The sequence below is a fragment of the Osmerus mordax genome, chromosome 21 (assembly GCF_038355195.1).
Source record: "Osmerus mordax isolate fOsmMor3 chromosome 21, fOsmMor3.pri, whole genome shotgun sequence".
NCBI lineage: Eukaryota > Metazoa > Chordata > Actinopteri > Osmeriformes > Osmeridae > Osmerus > Osmerus mordax.
In genome coordinates this window covers 13,238,381-13,256,851 of record NC_090070.1, presented here as the reverse complement: position 1 = coordinate 13,256,851, position 18,471 = coordinate 13,238,381, and the positions used below count along the sequence as shown (strand labels likewise).

Here is an 18,471-nt window from a genome sequence, read left to right as displayed (position 1 = left end):
AGGATACGGAAGGAGCGAAAACATCGATCGGAAAGAAAGCATGGCGCGTATTGTGTGGCATTGTGACTCTAGCTGCTGGGTTTCCAACTAACGGGTAACACTGACCAGCACTTCATTTAAAAGTACTTCAAACTCACGGGATCATGGAAGACGTTCCTGTCTGTCACAAACGAAAGAGGGATCCGTCACCGAACGCACAGAACGCAAAGAGACCAGCGAGAGAGACCGGGTGCAACGGAGCGCCTCAACCCGAGGGTCTTTCCCGGTCCCGGCGCCCACCACGTCTCTCTGCCCCATTCGACCGAATCCAAGAGCCGGTCACGTTAAATGAGCTCACGGAGCTGCTACATTTCGCTTTATTAGGGAAAACAGTCAGAGTCAAACAACCCAGGTGGGCAGAAGAAACATGCCGTTTGATTAGAAGTTACTAGTAGCTAGACAGTTATGAAAACTTCCAATGATCTGTGGTTCTCCCTCCCTCCCTCTCTCCAGCTGGTGTCGGTTGCGCGGACAGAGCCGGTTGGCGGGGGTGAACGTGGTGGTTTTGGAGGGGATGACTCGGGACCTGTTTTACGCACACTATCTGCAGTTCCCTCACCTCCGGAGCGCATTCCGCACGGTAAGCACGTTAACAGTACTCAGGCACGCAGAGGAGTTGTGACCCGGTAAAGTTTTTAATTGTTTTGTCCTGTTGTCATGACAACGCGGTGTCTGTCGTGATTCCTCAGAGATGCAGCTTCACTCCATCGCCTGGCAGCAGCATCTGCTCCATCTTCGGCAGTCTAGTTCCTGGTTCTGAGAGTTCTGTTGTCTCCCATGGAGAACTAGAAGGTGTGTGTGTGTGTGTCTCAGCTGTGCATTCCTGTCAGGTAACCATCTAGTGTGTTCTGTGTACATGTTGTATAACAGGAAGGTAACTATGTTTAGTCACAGGAAGGTAACTATGTTTAGTCAACTCACTCCTCAATAATACATCTATATCATTACTGTTGTGTGTGTGTGTGTTGCAGGTCTGAGGTGGCACCCGGTTATACAGAGGTTTGGGGTAGCGACACGCGGCCTCACAGCCTACACGCTGACTCTGGAGGAGAGAATCAAGAAGCACTTCCCTGTGAAAGGTCTCACACACACACACACACACACACACACACTACCTCCCTCCCTCTTACCATGTGTGTGTTTCAGGAATGCCAGGCACACACACACACACACACCATCCCTCTTACCATGTGTGTGTTTCAGGAATGCCAGGCAGTGAGGACTGTGTGTGTACACTCTGTGATGACATCATCACAGACAGCAGCCCTCTCTACGGACTGGACTGTGAGATGGTGAGATGACACACACACACTCACACATTCCGTTTTCAGTCAATTATGTTGACCTATAATTGACGTGTGTGTGTGTGCAGTGTGTGACAGAAAGGGGTTATGAGCTGGCTCGCGTGTCTCTGGTGGACAGTAGAGGGCGCTGTTTGATGGACCAGCTGGTTAAACCTGAGAACCGCATCCTCAACTACCTCACCAGGTAATGCTGTGTGTGTGTGTTTTGGGGGGGGCTAATGTATGATGTGAGAGTGTGTGTGTGTCAGTTAAATCCCGCCCTTCCTCTCTGATAGGTTCTCAGGTATTACCCGGGCAATGTTGCAGCCAATCACCACTACCCTGAGGGAAGTCCAATCAAAACTCAAGGAACTGTTGCCGCGGGACGCCGTCTTGGTTGGCCACTCCCTCGACAACGACCTGAGGGCTCTGAAGGTGTGTGATGACTGTTACTGTGGAAACAACCTCTGGGGGGGGGGGGGGGGGGGTCTGGAATGTTGACGTTGTTTACCTTTGTTGTTGTTGTTTGTTATTGTTTATCTTTGTTGATGTTGTTATCCTCCCAGCTCATCCACCCTCATGTGATTGACACCTCTCTGCTCTACAAGAGGGAGTTTGGACAGAGGTTCAAACTGAAGGTCCTGGCTGAGGCCGTCCTGCAGTGAGTACACTTACACACACACCTAAACACACATTTACACTCATATATATATATATATCACTTTTGATCTATATATCAAGACTTTCATGACTGTTACCATTTCTTGATGCAGCATGTGTGTGACTCCTCCCCCTCCCCCGGTTGCCCCTCCCACAGGAAGCAGATCCAGACGGAGGAGGTCAAAGGTCATGACCCCAGGGAGGACGCCCAGGCTGCCCTGGAGCTGGCCCAGTACTTCATCACCACTGGACCCAGACAGGTACACACACACTCGGACAGAGCACAGACTTGGTCTACACACACCCCAACACTGTTTAAGCAGGCTGTGTGTTGCTAGGTTGTGCAGCAGCATGTGGGTGATCTTTGGGGAGAAAATCAGAGCTTGCCAGAGTCTCCTGTCAGACACACACACACAGAGGACTACAGGTACGACTGCCTAAACTGTCCCCCTGCAAAAAGCTCTACTTCCTGTCCTACCTCTGCCTCAACGGCCTTCATACAACTCTTCCTCTCTCCCTCTCTTCATCCCTCTCTCTCTCCCTCGCTTCATCCCTCTCTCGTTCCCTCTCTTTTCATCCCTCTCTCTCTTTCTCCCAGGTTTTCTGAGGTTCTGCAGAGATCTGGCCAATCAGCAGTGTTTATAGGGCACCGTGCTGACATCCCCCTGGCGCTGTCCAATCAGCAGTGGCATAGCTCAGACCAAGAGGTGAGAGGTCAAGGAGCGGGGCCTGTACTGTTTTAGGTTGCCAGGGCAACAGCTTCTCGTTCCGATTTTTCATCCATCCTATTTTTTCTCTTCTCTGTCCCTCTACTCTCTCACCATCTTTCAACCCTTCTCTTTTTTCCATCAATCCCTTTACCCTCTCCTTCCTTCTCTCCAGGTGCTGTCGTCATTCAGGAGGAGGATAGAGGAGGACCCTCCCTCGCTCACTGTGGTCCAGTTCTCCGACTCCAGACTCCTGCTCTCTCAACACACAGTGGGGGACATATCTACACTAACATGGATGATTCCAATGTTTTTTCCAGTGATTCCAAATGTTTTTTAGTATGAATACTGATGAGATTGTCATGTGTGTCAGGTGTGTGTGCGTCTGAGAGAGATGTGTGTGGTGTTTGCTGGGCCACTGCCCCCAGCCTATACAGAGAGGGAGGTGAAGAAACTGTTCAGGAGCTGTGGAACCATCCGAAACGTCAGGATGCTGAACACCCAGACGGTAGGGCTGAACAACACTCTAGAACTCTGAACAACACTGTAGAACTCTGAGAAACGTTATAGAAGTCTGTTTCCAGTGTGGGGCTGAGTGGCCAGTGACCTCTGACCTAAGTGTGACCTCTGCCATCTAGCTGCATGCTGAGGTGGAGTTTGAGCTGCTGGAGGGAGCCCAGCTAGCCGTGGAGACGCTAAACGGACTCCTGCTACAGGAAGCACCCTGCAAGGTTTGTCTCTCTTTCCTCCCTGCATCTGTCTCCCTCTCTTTCCTCCCTGCATCTGTCTCTCTCTCCCTCTCATTCCTCCCTTCCTTTCTGTTCAGGTCCAGCGGCCCATCAAGGAATCCATGCTGGATCTGGACGTCTTCCTCGCCGCTCTGCGTGACGACCCCCTCAACGCTAACCTCATCTACGCCGCCGGGCTAAAGGCTAGCGTTAACCACACCCGGGTCCCAGAAAAAGTCAATGGAAATATGCTACATGCCAAATGTCCAGAGCACCCAGTCAAACACAATGTGCTAGGCGCTAACGGAGATGAGCGACATGCTAGCTCCTCAGAGCCCTGTGAAGATGAGCTACATGCTAGCTCCTCAAAGCCCTGTGAAAACGACCTGAGACACAATCTGAGAGACGCCTTTGGGCGGTTCGGAACCATCGAAGGCATCATCATGCCCACAAAGACCTCTGGGAAACGAAGAAGGCATGCTTTCATAAGTGAGTTTGATAAATCCAAGACCACCCTAGTCATTCAGTTTGGAGTCTGTATTTGTATGTCAATAAAACTGCTCAGAGAGATGGAACAGACTCATGTAGATGTGATTATACTTTGCACTATGCAAAGTATACTATGCGCATCTTATCCCCTACTGTACTAGGATAAGTGTTTGCTAAATTAATCAAATTCAGTGTAAAAGTTGAAAATTGTTTTTCCAGAGTATCAGAGTTGTGGCAGTGTGAAGGCAGCCCTCAGCTCACCTGTGGAACTCTGGGACAGGAAGTCATCCACCTGCCTGGCCCTGACCCCGCCCCACCTGCCCTCCTGGGTATCCATGGAGACGACCCCCCTTGGCTACCCGCCCGGCAACCAGGACCAAGAAGTGGAGCACGCTATGAGGAAATTGGACGGGCGTGTCCGGAAGCTGTTCAAATCCCTCCCAGACCACACCCTCAGCATCGTACTGTTGCCCGGGGTTACCAGACCCCACGGCAACCTCCCTGGACTCTGCTTCCTGGAAGTCAAACAGGCTACGCCTCCACACCCTAACCAATTGCCTGAACATGCGTGTGTTTAGCATGTAGACTGGGGATCCAACTCATCAACTCTGGACCACAGAACAATGGTGTGGAAGGTTCTAGAACATGATTGTTGTAACAGAACTAGAACCATGTTTAAGTGTTGTAGAAAATAGACCTGTGCTGGAACAGACTGACCACTATCTGCTGGTGCCTTCTGATCATGTCTGCTTTAATAAAAGCTGAGATGACATCAAGCCGTCTTTCTGGTCCTCACAGGGAGGGGGCGAGAAACAAGAAATACCTTTAGCATCATCATTCATCTAAAGTGACAGGGGGGTTTCAAACCTGCAACCTCTTGAACTGCAGTCAAAAGCTTTACACACTACAGAGAAGAAGAGGTAGACAGGAGGAGAAACGGCAGAGCTAGACAGACAGGAGGAGAAACGGCAGAGCTAGAAAAAGACTGGAGGAGGGAGAAAGACAGGAACTCAAAGAAACAAAAGTTACTAAGAAACATTTTTATTTTTCCTTTCAATGTAAGGAAATATTATTTTAGACACTTTTACACCGCGTCATACAAAAAATGACAATTTTTCACCGGAACATTCTTTGACACAGTTTACAGGGAACGTACAAAAAACGAAATAAGACTTCTAAATAAACAAGTAAACAGCTGGGTTGGACATCAGACTGGTTGTGCCTGGGGTTTACACCAAGAATAAATATAAACATTTATGATGTGTTGAGGACGACGAGCTACCAGATCACCAGGGTATAAACACGTTTAAAAAAGAATTGATGGGCGAAGGTGGGCGAAGACTATTAAAAATATTCACACTGAAATACAAAAACGTGTAAACCACAGGACCAGTTAAGTGCTGTCATCTGGTCGCACGCGCACGCACACACAGATGGTTAAAAAGCCTTGGTGATGTGTTGTCTGGGAGGATGGTGAGAGACTGTTGGTGTCATTTACACATGGCTTCATTATGGGATGGCCCCCCTGCTGCACAGGTCCAGCGAGTGCCGTGGGAACGGTATCCAGGGTGTCCCGTGGTCCATCAGCAGAGCGGGTGGTGCCCAGGCCCTCCTCCTACCAGACCTGGGGCACGTCGTACAGAGGAGCCACTTCAGGACCTGTAGAACCATCCAGAACACTCAGCACTACCAAACACCTGTAGAACCATCCAGAACACTCAGCACTACCAAACACCTGGAGAACCATCCAGAACACTCAGCACTACCAAACACCTGTAGAACCATCCAGAACACTCAGCACTACCAAACACCTGGAGAACCATCCAGAACACTCAGCACTACCAAACACCTGTAGAACCATCCAGAACACTCAGCACTACCAAACACCTGGAGAACCATCCAGAACACTCAGCACTACCAAACACCTGTAGAACCATCCAGAACACTCAGCACTACCAAACACCTGGAGAACCATCCAGAACACTCAGCACTACCAAACACCTGTAGAACCATCCAGAACACTCAGCACTACCAAACACCTGTAGAACCATCCAGAACACTCAGCACTACCAAACACCTGTAGAACCATCCAGAACACTCAGCACTACCAAACACCTGTAGAACCATCCAGAACACTCAGCACTACCAAACACCTGTAGAACCATCCAGAACACTCAGCACTACCAAACACCTGTAGAACCATCCAGAGCACTCAGCACTACCAAACACCTGGAGAACCATCCAGAGCACTCAGCACTACCAAACACCTGTAGAACCATCCAGAGCACTCAGCACTACCAAACACCTGTAGAACCATCCAGAGCACTCAGCACTACCAAACACCTGTAGAACCATCCAGAACACTCAGCACTACCAAACACCTGTAGAACCATCCAGAACACTCAGCACTACCAAACACCTGTAGAACCATCCAGAGCACTCAGCACTACCAAACACCTGTAGAACCATCCAGAACACTCAGCACTACCAAACACCTGTAGAACCATCCAGAACACTCAGCACTACCAAACACCTGTAAAACCATCCAGAACACTCAGCACTACCAAACACCTGGTAACTGAGAACACAGCAGAACAGCTGCATGCATGCTGGGCTGTAACTGAAGTCTCAGTAAGGTACTACTCCACACAGCCTTGACAGGAACATTCTGGTTCACAGAACTGTAGAATGTGAACACACCTGTCTCGTCTTCTGTCTTCTTCTGGTTCTTGCGACCCTTCCTTTTCTGATTGGCAGGGGGTTGCTGTTGCCAGGCGACCGCCCCTGTCTCACTGATTGGCTGAGAGGCCTCAGGACTCTCCTCTTCCTGAGTCGGACTCGTCCCCGACAAATCAGCCGGCGACCTGTAGACAGAAGCACCCAATCACCCTGGGACAGAGTCGTGTGCGTGTGTGTGTGTACGGTACTTACGTGGTATTAAGCCAGCCTTCTGTCGTCTTGCTGTCCACCACGCCTGCGTACGTCTGAACACACACACCTGGAGAGGAACACACACACTTCAAAACTCAAATATGGGCAGTGTGTGTATGTATGAGTGTGTGTCTGTGTATGTGTGTGTGTGTGTGTGTACCGTCAGTCCTGATCTTCTTGCTGCCCTGTGAGGAGGACAGGCTCCAGTCGTGTGTGTCGTCCTCCTGGACCGGACTGATGCTGCGCTTCCCTGGGGCCCTGCCACACACACACACACACACGTTAAGAGATAATACACACAGTACAGGTAGGGGTGTATGTGGGCGTGAGCATGCGGCCCTCACTTGTGCTGTGTGTATCCGTAGGACGGTGCAGTGGAGGGCCGGACCCAGGCGTCCGCCCCCCAGGAGGAGCCTCCTCCCTGGGCCTGCCTCTCCTGCTGCCGCCCCTGGACGTACTCTGCATACGTCTGGATACGGTAGCTCTCCGCATAGCGACTGGTGTTCATGGCTGGAGGAGCACAGAGGAGGAGGGGGCACAGAGAAAGATGAGAGGGGTCGAGAGGAGGAGAGGAGAGGGGTCGAGAGGAGGGGAGGAGAGGAGAGGGGTCGAGAGGAGGGGAGGAGAGGAGAGGGGTCGAGAGGAGGGGAGGAGAGGGGTCGAGAGGAGGAGAGGAGAGGGGTCGAGAGGAGGAGAGGAGAGGGGTCGAGAGGAGGAGAGGAGAGGGGTCGAGAGGAGGAGAGGAGAGGGGTCGAGAGGAGGGGGTCGAGAGGAGGGGGTCGAGAGGAGGGGGTCGAGAGGAGGGGAGGAGAGGGGTCGAGAGGAGGAGAGGAGAGGGGTCGAGAGGAGGAGAGGAGGGGTCGAGAGGAGGAGAGGAGAGGGGTCGAGAGGAGGAGAGGAGAGGGGTCGAGAGGAGGAGAGGAGAGGGGTCGAGAGGAGGAGAGGAGAGGGGTCGAGAGGAGAGGAGTCGAGAGGAGGAGAGGAGAGGGGGCGAGAGGAGGAGAGGAGAGGGGGCGAGAGGAGGAGAGGAGAGGGGTCGAGAGGAGGAGAGGAGAGGGGGCGAGAGGAGGAGAGAGAGGGGGCGAGAGGAGGAGAGGGGGCGAGAGGAGGAGAGAGGGGTCGAGAGGAGGAGAGGGGTCGAGAGGAGGAGAGGAGAGGGGTCGAGAGGAGGGGAGGAGAGGAGAGGGGTCGAGAGGAGGAGAGGAGAGGGGTCGAGAGGAGGAGAGGAGAGGGGTCGAGAGGAGGGGGTCGAGAGGAGGGGAGGAGAGGGGTCGAGAGGAGGAGAGGAGAGGGGTCGAGAGGAGGAGAGGAGGGGTCGAGAGGAGGAGAGGAGAGGGGTCGAGAGGAGGAGAGGAGAGGGGTCGAGAGGAGGAGAGGAGAGGGGTCGAGAGGAGGAGAGGAGAGGGGTCGAGAGGAGGAGAGGAGAGGGGTCGAGAGGAGGAGAGGAGAGGGGTCGAGAGGAGAGGAGTCGAGAGGAGGAGAGGAGGAGAGGAGAGGGGGCGAGAGGAGGAGAGGAGAGGGGTCGAGAGGAGGAGAGGAGAGGGGGCGAGAGGAGGAGAGAGAGGGGGCGAGAGGAGGAGAGGGGGCGAGAGGAGGAGAGAGGGGTCGAGAGGAGGAGAGGGGTCGAGAGGAGGAGAGGAGGAGAGGAGGAGAGAGGGGGCGAGAGGAGAAGGAGAGGGGTCGAGAGGGGTCGAGAGGAGAGGGGTCGAGAAGAGAGGGGTCGAGAGGAGAGGGGTCGAGAAGAGAGGGGTCGAGAAGAGAGGGGTCGAGAAGAGAGGGGTCGAGAAGAGAGGGGTCGAGAAGAGAGGGGTCGAGAAGAGAGGGGTCGAGAAGAGAGGGGTCGAGAAGAGAGGGGTCGAGAAGAGAGGGGTCGAGAAGAGAGGGGTCGAGAAGAGAGGGGTCGAGAAGAGAGGGGTCGAGAAGAGAGGGGTCGAGAAGAGAGGGGTCGAGAAGAGAGGGGTCGAGAAGAGAGGGGTCGAGAAGAGAGGGGTCGAGAAGAGAGGGGTCGAGAAGAGAGGGGTCGAGAAGAGAGGGGTCGAGAAGAGAGGGGTCGAGAAGAGAGGGGTCGAGAAGAGAGGGGTCGAGAAGAGAGGGGTCGAGAAGAGAGGGGTCGAGAGGAGAGGGGTCGAGAAGAGAGGGGTCGAGAGGGGGCGAGGAGGAGAGAGGAGAGGGGGCGAGAGGAGAGGGGGCGAGAGGAGAGGGGGCGAGAGGAGAGGGGGCGAGAGGAGAGGGGGCGAGAGGAGAGGGGGCGAGAGGAGAGGGGGCGAGAGGAGAGGGGGCGAGAGGAGAGGGGGCGAGAGGAGAGGGGGCGAGAGGAGAGGGGGCGAGAGGAGAGGGGGCGAGAGGAGAGGGGGGCGAGAGGAGAGGGGGGCGAGAGGAGAGGGGGGCGAGAGGAGAGGGGGGCGAGAGGAGAGGGGGCGAGAGGAGAGGGGGGCGAGAGGGCGAGAGGAGGAGAGAGGAGAGGGGGCGAGAGGAGGAGAGAGGAGAGGGGGCGAGAGGAGGAGAGAGGGCGAGAGGAGAAGAGAGGGCTAGAGGATAGGGTGGCGAGAGGAGAGGGGGTGAGAGGAGACTCACCTATCTGAACCTGGTCAGTCTGACTCAGACACACGAAGGCCGACACGTCATCTATCCATGACACCTGGATGTTACCTAGGCAACACACAACACCAGGGTTAGGTTGAGCAGAGGGAGAGCGACAGAAAGTCGGCAGACAGGCAGGCTCACCGAAGGCACTGAAGAGCTGATAGAGGTCGCTGGTCTTCCACTCCTTAGGGAAGGTGACGTACAGTACATGATCCCTCTTAGGCTGCACTGGAGACAGGAGAGCATTACCACCATCCTGCAAGTGAAAGTGTGTGTGTGCGTGCATGTGTGTGTGCACACATACTCACAGTCTGGTCCGCTGATGTTGAGGTAGGGAATATCTATTATCCTCATCAGGAATAACCTGAATACGGATGGAGAGAAAGAGGAGAGATTCAATGAGAGAGAATGACGGGGTGACAAACAGGAAGAGGAAGAGCAGGAAGGGGTCTTACTTGTTGAAGAAGGGTTCGATGAGTTTGGAGTGAGAGCCGATGTGAGCCTTGGGGGGGGTCAGGAACGTGCCTGGGGGGATAGGACTGGTCAGCCACGAGAGGGGTGTGTGTGTAGGTGTGTGCGTGTGTAGGTGTGTACCTAGGTAGTTGGCCATAGAGATGAAGCAGAGCCCAGTGATGTAGGCGTCGTAGCCCGCTTCATGCAGCTGCTCCTGAGACGTGTCGTAACTAGGGAAACCAGGCGCAGTCTCTGATTGGACGGAACAAAGGAAATGAGGGAATTAACAAGGTTACGTAGATGAGTAGATGTTTGTAATCCTTCCATCCACCAGAAAGCCTTTAGTTGTCCTGTACTTGAACCAGGTCTGGCTAACTGTCCACAGCAACTCCTGGGAGCTCAGAAACCTTGGATTCATGTAACCCTAACCCTTCATGTTTGGATCCATGTTCTTACCAACTCTGGGGGACTTGAAGGGGCTCTCTTTCAACTGTTTCTCCAGCTCAGCCAGAGAAGTGTTGCTGATGAGTTCCTAACACACACACACACACACACACAGTATTAACACACAGTATTAACACACAACCACCAGAGTAGAAGACTGCTGAACGTGGTACGGTGGGGGTGGGTCAGGGTTCAAAGGTCAGTTACCTTGAAGGGATGAGTGGAGGCCATGAGCTTGGTGTCTAACAACCTGGTAGAACACACACACACACGTTAGCTTGAGGTACACACACACACACACAGTATGGGGGGGGAAGAAACAGTACCTAAAGGAACACACAGCACGTACCTGGGGAGAACACAGGTGGTGACCTCTTTGAAGTCTCTCAGGTCCTGTAAGGAGATGGACAAAAACCATGACGACTCAACGCCACCATGACGACTCAACGCCACCATGACGACTCAACGCCACCATGACGACTCAACGCCACCATGACGACTCAACGCCACCCAGAGGAACATGACTGTTCAGTGTTTGCCCTAGGTTTACAGCTTTGGGGGGGGGGGGGGGGGGGGCGCGACCATGTAGAGACAGAAACGACATGCCGTCGTGTAAATAATAAATAACAAGGCCATTTAGTTTGTTTACTAAAAGAGCAAGCTATACACCCGTTTTATAGGAAAGGTAACCTGAAATGCCTTATTTTGTGATCAGGCGATATATATATTTTTTTACTTGACCTTCCAGGGGGGGGGGGGGGGGGGGGCCTAATATAAATGATAGGGGAAACACTGCTGTTCTTGTGACGGTTCTCTGAGCTGAGTTTCAGAGCAGAGCGCTGCAGTTCCACGTACCTCAGGCAGGGGGCAGTAAAACTGGTGGATGGTGTGCATCACATCCAGCAGCATGTTGTGTCCAACCACCAGCTTTCCCTGGGGGGAGGGGGGGGGGGGGCACATCAGCGCTGTACACACACACAACCACCACACACTAGAATGTTTCCCTTTAGGTTTGGCAGTTTAGTTAGACTTTAAGGAGACATGGTTTGAGACTTACTGATCTGGAGATGAAGTGAATGACCCTGGAGAAACCCACAGCATCATTCAGCTCTTCCTACACACACACACACACACACACGTTAGAAGCCAGCTTCCACTGTGGACGGGTCAAACGTGTACACACACACACACACCTGCTCCCTCTCGTGTCTCTGTTGCTGCCTCCTCCTCCTTTCCTCTTCATCAGCCTTGCTGATCTGGATGTAGCGCTCCTTCTACACACACACACGCACAATATATATACCTTTAGGGTCTGTGTATGCATGTCATGGTGTGTGTGTGCGCGCATGTGTCATGCATCAACATCCACTGCTACCTTCTCCGTTTCCACGGTTTCCACGTGCAGGCCCTTAGGGAACCTGAGAGGTGAACACAGTAAGTCCTTTCCGTTTACTGTCAACTAACCAGGCTTGTTTACCAAGATTACACCACCACCACAACTACTCACTTCCAATTGAGCGTCTGGTAGATCAGCTTCCTCTGAAACCTGGAGGGAGGGGGAGACAGTGCTCAGAAGACCAGGGATTATGTGTGTGTGTGAGACAGAGAGACAGACAGAGAGAGACAGAGACAAGACAAGAGAGAGAGAGCATGAGAGGGTTTACCAGCAGAGACATGATTACCCAGTACAAGGCTCCAGATCCACAGTCTTGTCTGAGTTGCTGAGAAGAGCCTCAACTTTCTCCCTGCAGAGAGGTCAGGGGTCAGAGAGGGGTCAGGGGTGAGAGCTGGGGTCAGGGGTGAGAGCTGGGGTCAGGGGTGAGAGCTGGGGGGTTGCTACAGTGACGAGGTTGCTAGGAGAACTCACACCACGCGGTTGATGAAGTCTTTGTGCTCATCGGGGACGTGGGCAGGGCCCTTGGAGGAAGGGGATATGTAAGAGGGCGTGGCCCCATTGGACTGGCTCCGCCTCTCCTCAACCTGCTCCCTCAGCTGTGCTTCTTCTTCCTGGTTCAGGTAGGGGATCCCTATGGCAACCAGAGGGTCAGGTCAAGTTTATCAACAGCACAGAAGTTATTTGCAAAGAAATGTTCTGGATTTCCAAAAAATATAATAATATAACCTATTTTATGTAAACAATATTCATAATCAGTATCTAATAGACCAATGTAAAATATAGGGGTCAGACAGTCATATTGGCTAGACTTATGCAGTATTGAATTAAGCATAACATATTAGGTAGTGTGGTGTGTGTGTGTGTCTCATAGCTCTCTCACCATTACGGAAGACCTTGTTGAAGTCAAACCCCTGACTGGCTAAGAAGTCTATGCTGGAGCTCTGAAACAATGAACCATCATCATCATCATCATCATCATCAACACCACTATCACCATCCTCATGCTTAGCGACAAACGTGAACTCACTTGGCATATGAACTTGATGTCAGGTGACGTTCTGTTGAATGGCTTTGGAAATACGTAAAAGTTAAAAGACTTGATGACATACCTGTGAAAACACAAGCAGAGGGTTAGTGGGGACCTCTCTGTGTGTGTGTGTGTGTGTGTGTGTGTGTGTGTGTGTGTGTGTGTGTGTGTGTGTGTGTGTGTATCTCAGAGTTTGCTGTTCCATGGCTTATTCATGTCTGTCTAGACTCACTTAGATTCTGCTTGGTCATACTTGAACGTGCACAGTCCAAACTGGAAGAGGAGAAACTCCATGGAATGCTGAGAGACAGAGAATTCCATTTCGATGATTTTCCAGTGTGTCGTATTATAATGTCATATTTCGTATGTGTACGTTTTGGGGGCTTGTGTCTATGGCTCGTATAGTCGCTGTAGTTATGACAACTAGCATCCTTACCTTCTTGAGCTTGGTATAGCGTTCTTCTGGCGTGTCCAGCCCGTTCGTGAGCGCGCTAACGTTAGGGCCGTCACTTATACCTGCAAACATAAAACCGTTTGGGAAAAAAGAAGCTACCATGCCCATGCATCCGATGCCACGGTTACGTTCGTAAGCACGTTAACCAGCTTCGGCTGTATAGTACGCCGCTGCAACGCCTACTGTACCTGAAAATTCCCCATCAATGGCTAGAAAATCCGCTTCCTCTATGGCGCTGTTTACAGTGCTTAAACTGTCTTTAAAATCTGAAATAAAGAAACGTCATAACTGTCATTACAGCTTTCATTTGTAATGCTAGCTGGCACTAAACATGTAGCAGCTAGCTAGCATTAGCTCCGGTTAGCGCTGTCAATTGCAACGGACTTCTGGAGAAAAAGGTGTTCATATAACGCTGTTCTGGCGTGTGAATAGTCACCAACGAAATGTACACTTTGTTCATTAATATTAACATACAAACTCACAACGAACATAAAACTCGACATTGATTTATTTGTAAATGTTAGCCTAGCTTTTAGTGCCATGTTAGCTTTTGGTGCCTGGCATTTCTACAACACTGAATTCCAGCAAGTACACTGCCGGTCAAGCTAACTAGCAAGCTAGCCCCGCATTCAAAAGGGTAATTTTGGCTGGCAGAATAATGGTAAAAAACAACGACATTTAAGTCGTGTTGATTTAAGGGAATCTTTCTGGTGTGGCTTTTCAGTGTGAGGGTGAGAAATGCATAATAACGACTTACTTTTCCGTGTCACCTCCATACTTGCAGCATATGTAAACTGAAGCTAACGGGAGACGGCTAAAAGAAGTCCCTTTTAACCTTTCCAGCTTGAGTACTTCCGGTGTTATGACGTTCTGCGTTAAATCATAATAACATTTCCTTTATCTAACGCCGTTTTTTGTCTTCCACTCAGTCTCCCACATACAACTTCCAGAGCTAAAGAATGTTTTCGTCTGTCCATCGTTTGAGTGTTTGACCATCGTTACACAAGCTCAACGGTGTTTAACGGCAGCTAAATGTATTCAATCGATTTAACTTCGGTGGCGTTGTCTCGATTTTCTACTTTTGACTCTAGAGGGGGCAAGACACACGGCAGACGGCCTTCCCTCACAATAGTTTTTATTAACGGTGGGCTGGAAAAACATAACACATAAAATGTCTACCAACTCACTCACACAAAACCGTTGGTTAAAACTCAGTCACAGTATGCTGAGCGTCAGTGATTTACTTATAACGTGTGCAGATTAAACTCATGTGACCTATGATAACTGTTGATGATAAGTGTTGAAATGAATAGTTGGTATTTTTTAACTTCACATATTCAGAATACTGTTAACATTTTAGTCTAGAAACCTTTTTAGAAACGCTCAAAAAATATTAGCTTGCTATCAAGTTATCTTTCTGTCATGGTTACTATGGTTAGTGAATGGCAGTCTTGAAAACCTTTTTAAAAAGATTTGTTACTTTTCATGTTCAGATCTACAATGCAAATTGATTTGACATTACATGACTGAAAGTCAAATAAAATATGGACAAATTGTCTCACATTGAAACAGTCACTCATATTCCTGACATTCCTGTGGTCACCATAGAAACATAACCATGTTATTGTGCTGTTCCTGTACTCAGTCCTCAGCAGTAGCCTATGGTCTACATTGACATTCAAGCACACCTTAAACACATGTTGGACATCTTTAGCAACATGACAGCAACAAACAACATAGCAACAAGAAAGTTTGTGGAGGCAAATCTGTAGGTTTACAACACCTCAAATACTGTATCTTGTCCAGTGTCTTGCCTAAATATCTTTAGCCATTGATTTATTTACACTATATTTTGTTAACTTACAGCAGCATTTACCATCATCACCAGTAGGTTTGTCTATGGACTCTCCTAAGACCCGCCCTACAAAAGAGATTGGCTAAAACAACCAAAAAGTTTTCCAGTCAACCTCCCTAAGCCCCGCCCTACAGAAGAGAGCCATTGGACAGGGCCACATGATTGCTGGCACCCTTCAGTGATTGGAAGATGTTCCTTAAGTCATAGCGTCCGGTCCTGGTCTGATTGTAATGGGCCTTGAATATGAAACATCCAATTACTATGACAACCAATATCACCGCCCCCACCAGCCCTGCAATGATGGGGAGCCAGTCCACTGTGGAAAGGAGAGAAGAGGGAGAGGACAAGGAGAGGAGGAGAGAGAGTTGGGAGAGAGGAGGAGAGGAGGAGAAGAGAGGGGGAGAGGAGAGGAGAAGGGGGAGAGAGTTGGGAGAGAGGAGAGTTGGGAGAGAAGAGGAGAGGGGGAGAAGAGAGGAGAGAGTTGGGAGAGAAGAGGGGGAGAGGAGAGAGTTGGGAGAGAAGAGGGGGAGAGGAGAGGGGGAGAGGAAATACAGTATTATTCCTCAAAGCATTTGGAACTATTTTCAAGTGAATGCTACGTTAATACATTTTCAATGTATTTGTTTTCCAGCTGTATTCAAACACTTCTCAAATATTCTTGTTATTAAATAATAAAAATGAATTCATTTAATTCATTGATCTGAAGTTAAATACTCTACCACTGAGCTATACCCATAACTACCATCAGATCTCTTGCCTTATTTTTTATTTATTCAACCTTCATATTATATTCCTTATATAACAGATATTTTACTGTCACTGTACGATATTTGATCATTGAGCCATACTCATCCTCCTGCACCTTTGACCTCCACCAGGTACGTTATGGCATCAGTCCCTTGGCTGTTCCAGACTTTACACGTGTAATTTCCTGTGTGCTTCACGTGAGGAAGGATGAGGACCTCTGTGTCGTTGGTGTGGACGAGAGCTTGGGGGAATGTCCAGGAGTAGGAGGGGGCGGGGTTAGCTCGCGCCTTGCAGTTGAGTTCCAGAGTGTCTCCTTCAGTGATGCTGACTGGCTGTTTTAAATCTGGATGCGTGGTCTGTATTCTGGGGTGGTCTGGAGGGGTGAGAGGAGGAGGAGAGAGGGAGGGGGGGGAGGAGGAGAGAGAAGGAGGAGAGAGGGGTGAGAGGAGGAGAAGAGAGGAGTGAGAGGAGGAGAGAGGGGTGAGAGGAGGAGAGAGGGAGGGGTGAGAGGAGGAGGAGAGAGGGAGGGGTGAGAGGAGGAGAGGAGAGAGGGGTGAGAGGAGGAGGAAAGGAGGAGTGAGAGGAGGAGAGAGGAGGAGAGAGAAGGAGGAGAGAGGGGTGAGAGGAGGAGAGAGGAGTGAGAGGAGGAGGAGAGAGGGGTGAGAGGAGGAGGAGTGAGAGGGGGAGGAGAGAGAAGGAGGAGAGAGGGGTGAGAGAAGGAGGAGAGAGGGGTGAGAGGAGGAGGAGAGAGGGAGGGGTGAGAGGAGGAGAGGAGAGAGGGGTGAGAGGAGGAGGAAAGGAGGAGTGAGAGGAGGAGAGAGGAGGAGAGAGAAGGAGGAGAGAGGGGTGAGAGGAGGAGTGAGAGGAGGAGGAGAGAGGGGTGAGAGGAGGAAGAGTGAGAGGGGGAGGAGAGAGAGGAGGAGAGAGGGGTGAGAGACGGAGGGAGAGAGGTGTGAGAGAAGGAGGAGAGAGGGGTGAGAGGAGGAGGAAAGAGGGGTGAGGATGTTAGTGGACGAAAACACTCGGAGTGTGATATAACAAACCACAAGTAAACTGTAGAGAGTGTGTGTGTGTGATCTTGTGTATGTACTTTACATCTGATTGTGTGCATGTGAATCTGATAGTGTGTGACTGTGTGTGTGTGAGCAGACTCACAGAGCACACTGGTCCTGACTCGTGCAGACTTGTTCACGGGCGTGTTCTCCAGTCCAGGCTGGCCTCACACCACACCTCCGAGCCATCGTCCCTCATCCTTGGCCGTCACGTTCAGACGGAAGGATGCGCTCTGTGGCTTGAGCTCAGTGGTTTCAGGATGCACCTGGGTGCCCAGCAGGGTGTCTCCTCTGTAGAACCGTACCTTGAGCTTCTGGATGGGAGCAACGTTCTCTACAATGCAGTTAACCGTGTACTCTCTACCCTCAACCATGTCTCCTTTCACATCTGCTAGCAGCTGGATGCTGTCTGGAGGCTCTGTGGACACACACACACACACACGCTAGACATCGTCTAACTAACAAATCTATGAAAATGACACTACACTCACTAAAACCCCAGATTGAGTGTGTGTGTGAACTCACGGTACACAGTCATGTTCAGCCGTGTTTTACACTGTAACTCCTCGCTCTTCATGAGGAAGGTGCTGTAACACAGAGGTCCGTGTCCCACTGGTCAACCCTGTCCACCAGCAAGGTATTGTTTCTGGGCCCATCGATCCGCACGTCGCCTATAGAAGTATCCCAGCTGAACAGGTGTGGTTCTCTGGGGTCCTGGGTGATGGTGCAGTGGGGCCGAGGCTGGGTCTCCGTACCTCACCACCAGCCTGGAGGGGCTGATCTGCATCAGCCTGCACAGGCTGGATCTGGAGTGAGAGGGGGGGTGAGAGGGAGTGAAAGGTGGGGTGAGAGGGAGTGAAGGGGGTGAGAGGGAGTGAAAAGGGGGGGGGGGTGAGAGGGAATGAAAAGGGGGGGGCGAGAGGGAGTGAAAAGGGGGGTGAGAGGGAATGAAAAGGGGGGGGTGAGAGGAGTGAAAGGGGGGGTGAGAGGGAGTGAACGGGGGGGTGAGAGGGAGTGAACGGGGGGGTGAGAGGGAGTGAAAAGGGGGGGTGAGGGAGTGAAAAGGGGGGGGGTGAGAGGGAGTGAAAGGGGGGGTGAGAGGGAGGTGAACGGGGGGGTGAGAGGGAGTGAAAAGGGGGGGGTGGGTGAGAGGGAGTGAAAGGGGGGGTGAGAGGGAGTGAAAAGGGGGGTGAGAGGGAGTGAAAAGGGGGGTGAGGGAATGATATTGAGGAAGAGGAAGAGAGGTAGGAGAGAGAACAGACATGTGAGAGATAGAGGAGATAGAGGAGAGAGGTAGGGGATGTTAGACAGTTAGAACACCAGCTTAGACTTGTCCCAATATGACTATATTACCCCCCCATCATGATCCCTGCCCCTGCACTGCATCATGATCCTGCCCCTGCACTGCATCATGATCCCTGCCCCTGCACTGCATCATGAGCCATGAGACTACACAACCTTTCATGAAAACAATACCCGTCTCTGCGCGTACACTTTATCAAGACCGAAACCTGCAAGTCTGACTCCCAACATTGTTGCTGACCAGCCCGCTTATAATCACTATGGAAACGCACGCACGCCTCTTCCGGGTATTGTTCGTTGCTTCCCACCATCCCGTTACTT

At 51.3% G+C, this 18,471-nt stretch overlaps 2 protein-coding genes and 1 pseudogene across 2 annotated transcripts; 2 read left to right on the top strand and 1 right to left on the bottom strand.

Moving 5' to 3' along the window:
• Positions 1 to 41: 41 nt before the first annotated feature.
• Positions 42 to 4,628, top strand: LOC136965061 (RNA exonuclease 5-like). The gene is made up of 16 exons (XM_067259055.1): positions 42 to 391; positions 493 to 619; positions 729 to 831; positions 1,011 to 1,118; positions 1,243 to 1,331; positions 1,412 to 1,527; positions 1,619 to 1,757; positions 1,889 to 1,983; positions 2,140 to 2,242; positions 2,321 to 2,409; positions 2,581 to 2,689; positions 2,865 to 2,960; positions 3,063 to 3,197; positions 3,328 to 3,420; positions 3,516 to 3,906; positions 4,126 to 4,628. The coding sequence occupies exons 1-16, from the start codon at positions 144 to 146 to the stop codon at positions 4,482 to 4,484; spliced, it is 2,400 nt and encodes a 799-aa protein (XP_067115156.1). The 5' UTR covers positions 42 to 143; the 3' UTR covers positions 4,485 to 4,628.
• A 303-nt stretch (positions 4,629 to 4,931) lies between these two features.
• parn (poly(A)-specific ribonuclease (deadenylation nuclease)) lies at positions 4,932 to 17,649 on the bottom strand. Its single transcript, XM_067259063.1, has 29 exons — positions 17,374 to 17,649; positions 16,952 to 17,266; positions 15,912 to 16,169; positions 13,952 to 15,365; positions 13,383 to 13,460; positions 13,177 to 13,256; positions 12,973 to 13,040; positions 12,741 to 12,822; positions 12,594 to 12,654; positions 12,185 to 12,344; positions 12,000 to 12,062; positions 11,825 to 11,863; positions 11,693 to 11,735; positions 11,511 to 11,591; positions 11,375 to 11,431; positions 11,173 to 11,250; positions 10,667 to 10,710; positions 10,525 to 10,567; positions 10,330 to 10,405; positions 10,015 to 10,125; positions 9,876 to 9,945; positions 9,729 to 9,784; positions 9,562 to 9,648; positions 9,412 to 9,486; positions 7,182 to 7,347; positions 6,998 to 7,095; positions 6,838 to 6,904; positions 6,607 to 6,770; positions 4,932 to 5,565 (listed from the first exon to the last, which is right to left on the bottom strand). The coding sequence occupies exons 4-29, from the start codon at positions 13,968 to 13,970 to the stop codon at positions 5,522 to 5,524; spliced, it is 2,010 nt and encodes a 669-aa protein (XP_067115164.1). The 5' UTR covers positions 13,971 to 15,365; positions 15,912 to 16,169; positions 16,952 to 17,266; positions 17,374 to 17,649; the 3' UTR covers positions 4,932 to 5,521.
• Positions 17,650 to 18,284: 635 nt separating this feature from the next.
• Positions 18,285 to 18,471, top strand: part of LOC136964994 (protein sidekick-1-like) — a 7,495-nt pseudogene continuing 7,308 nt past the window's right edge.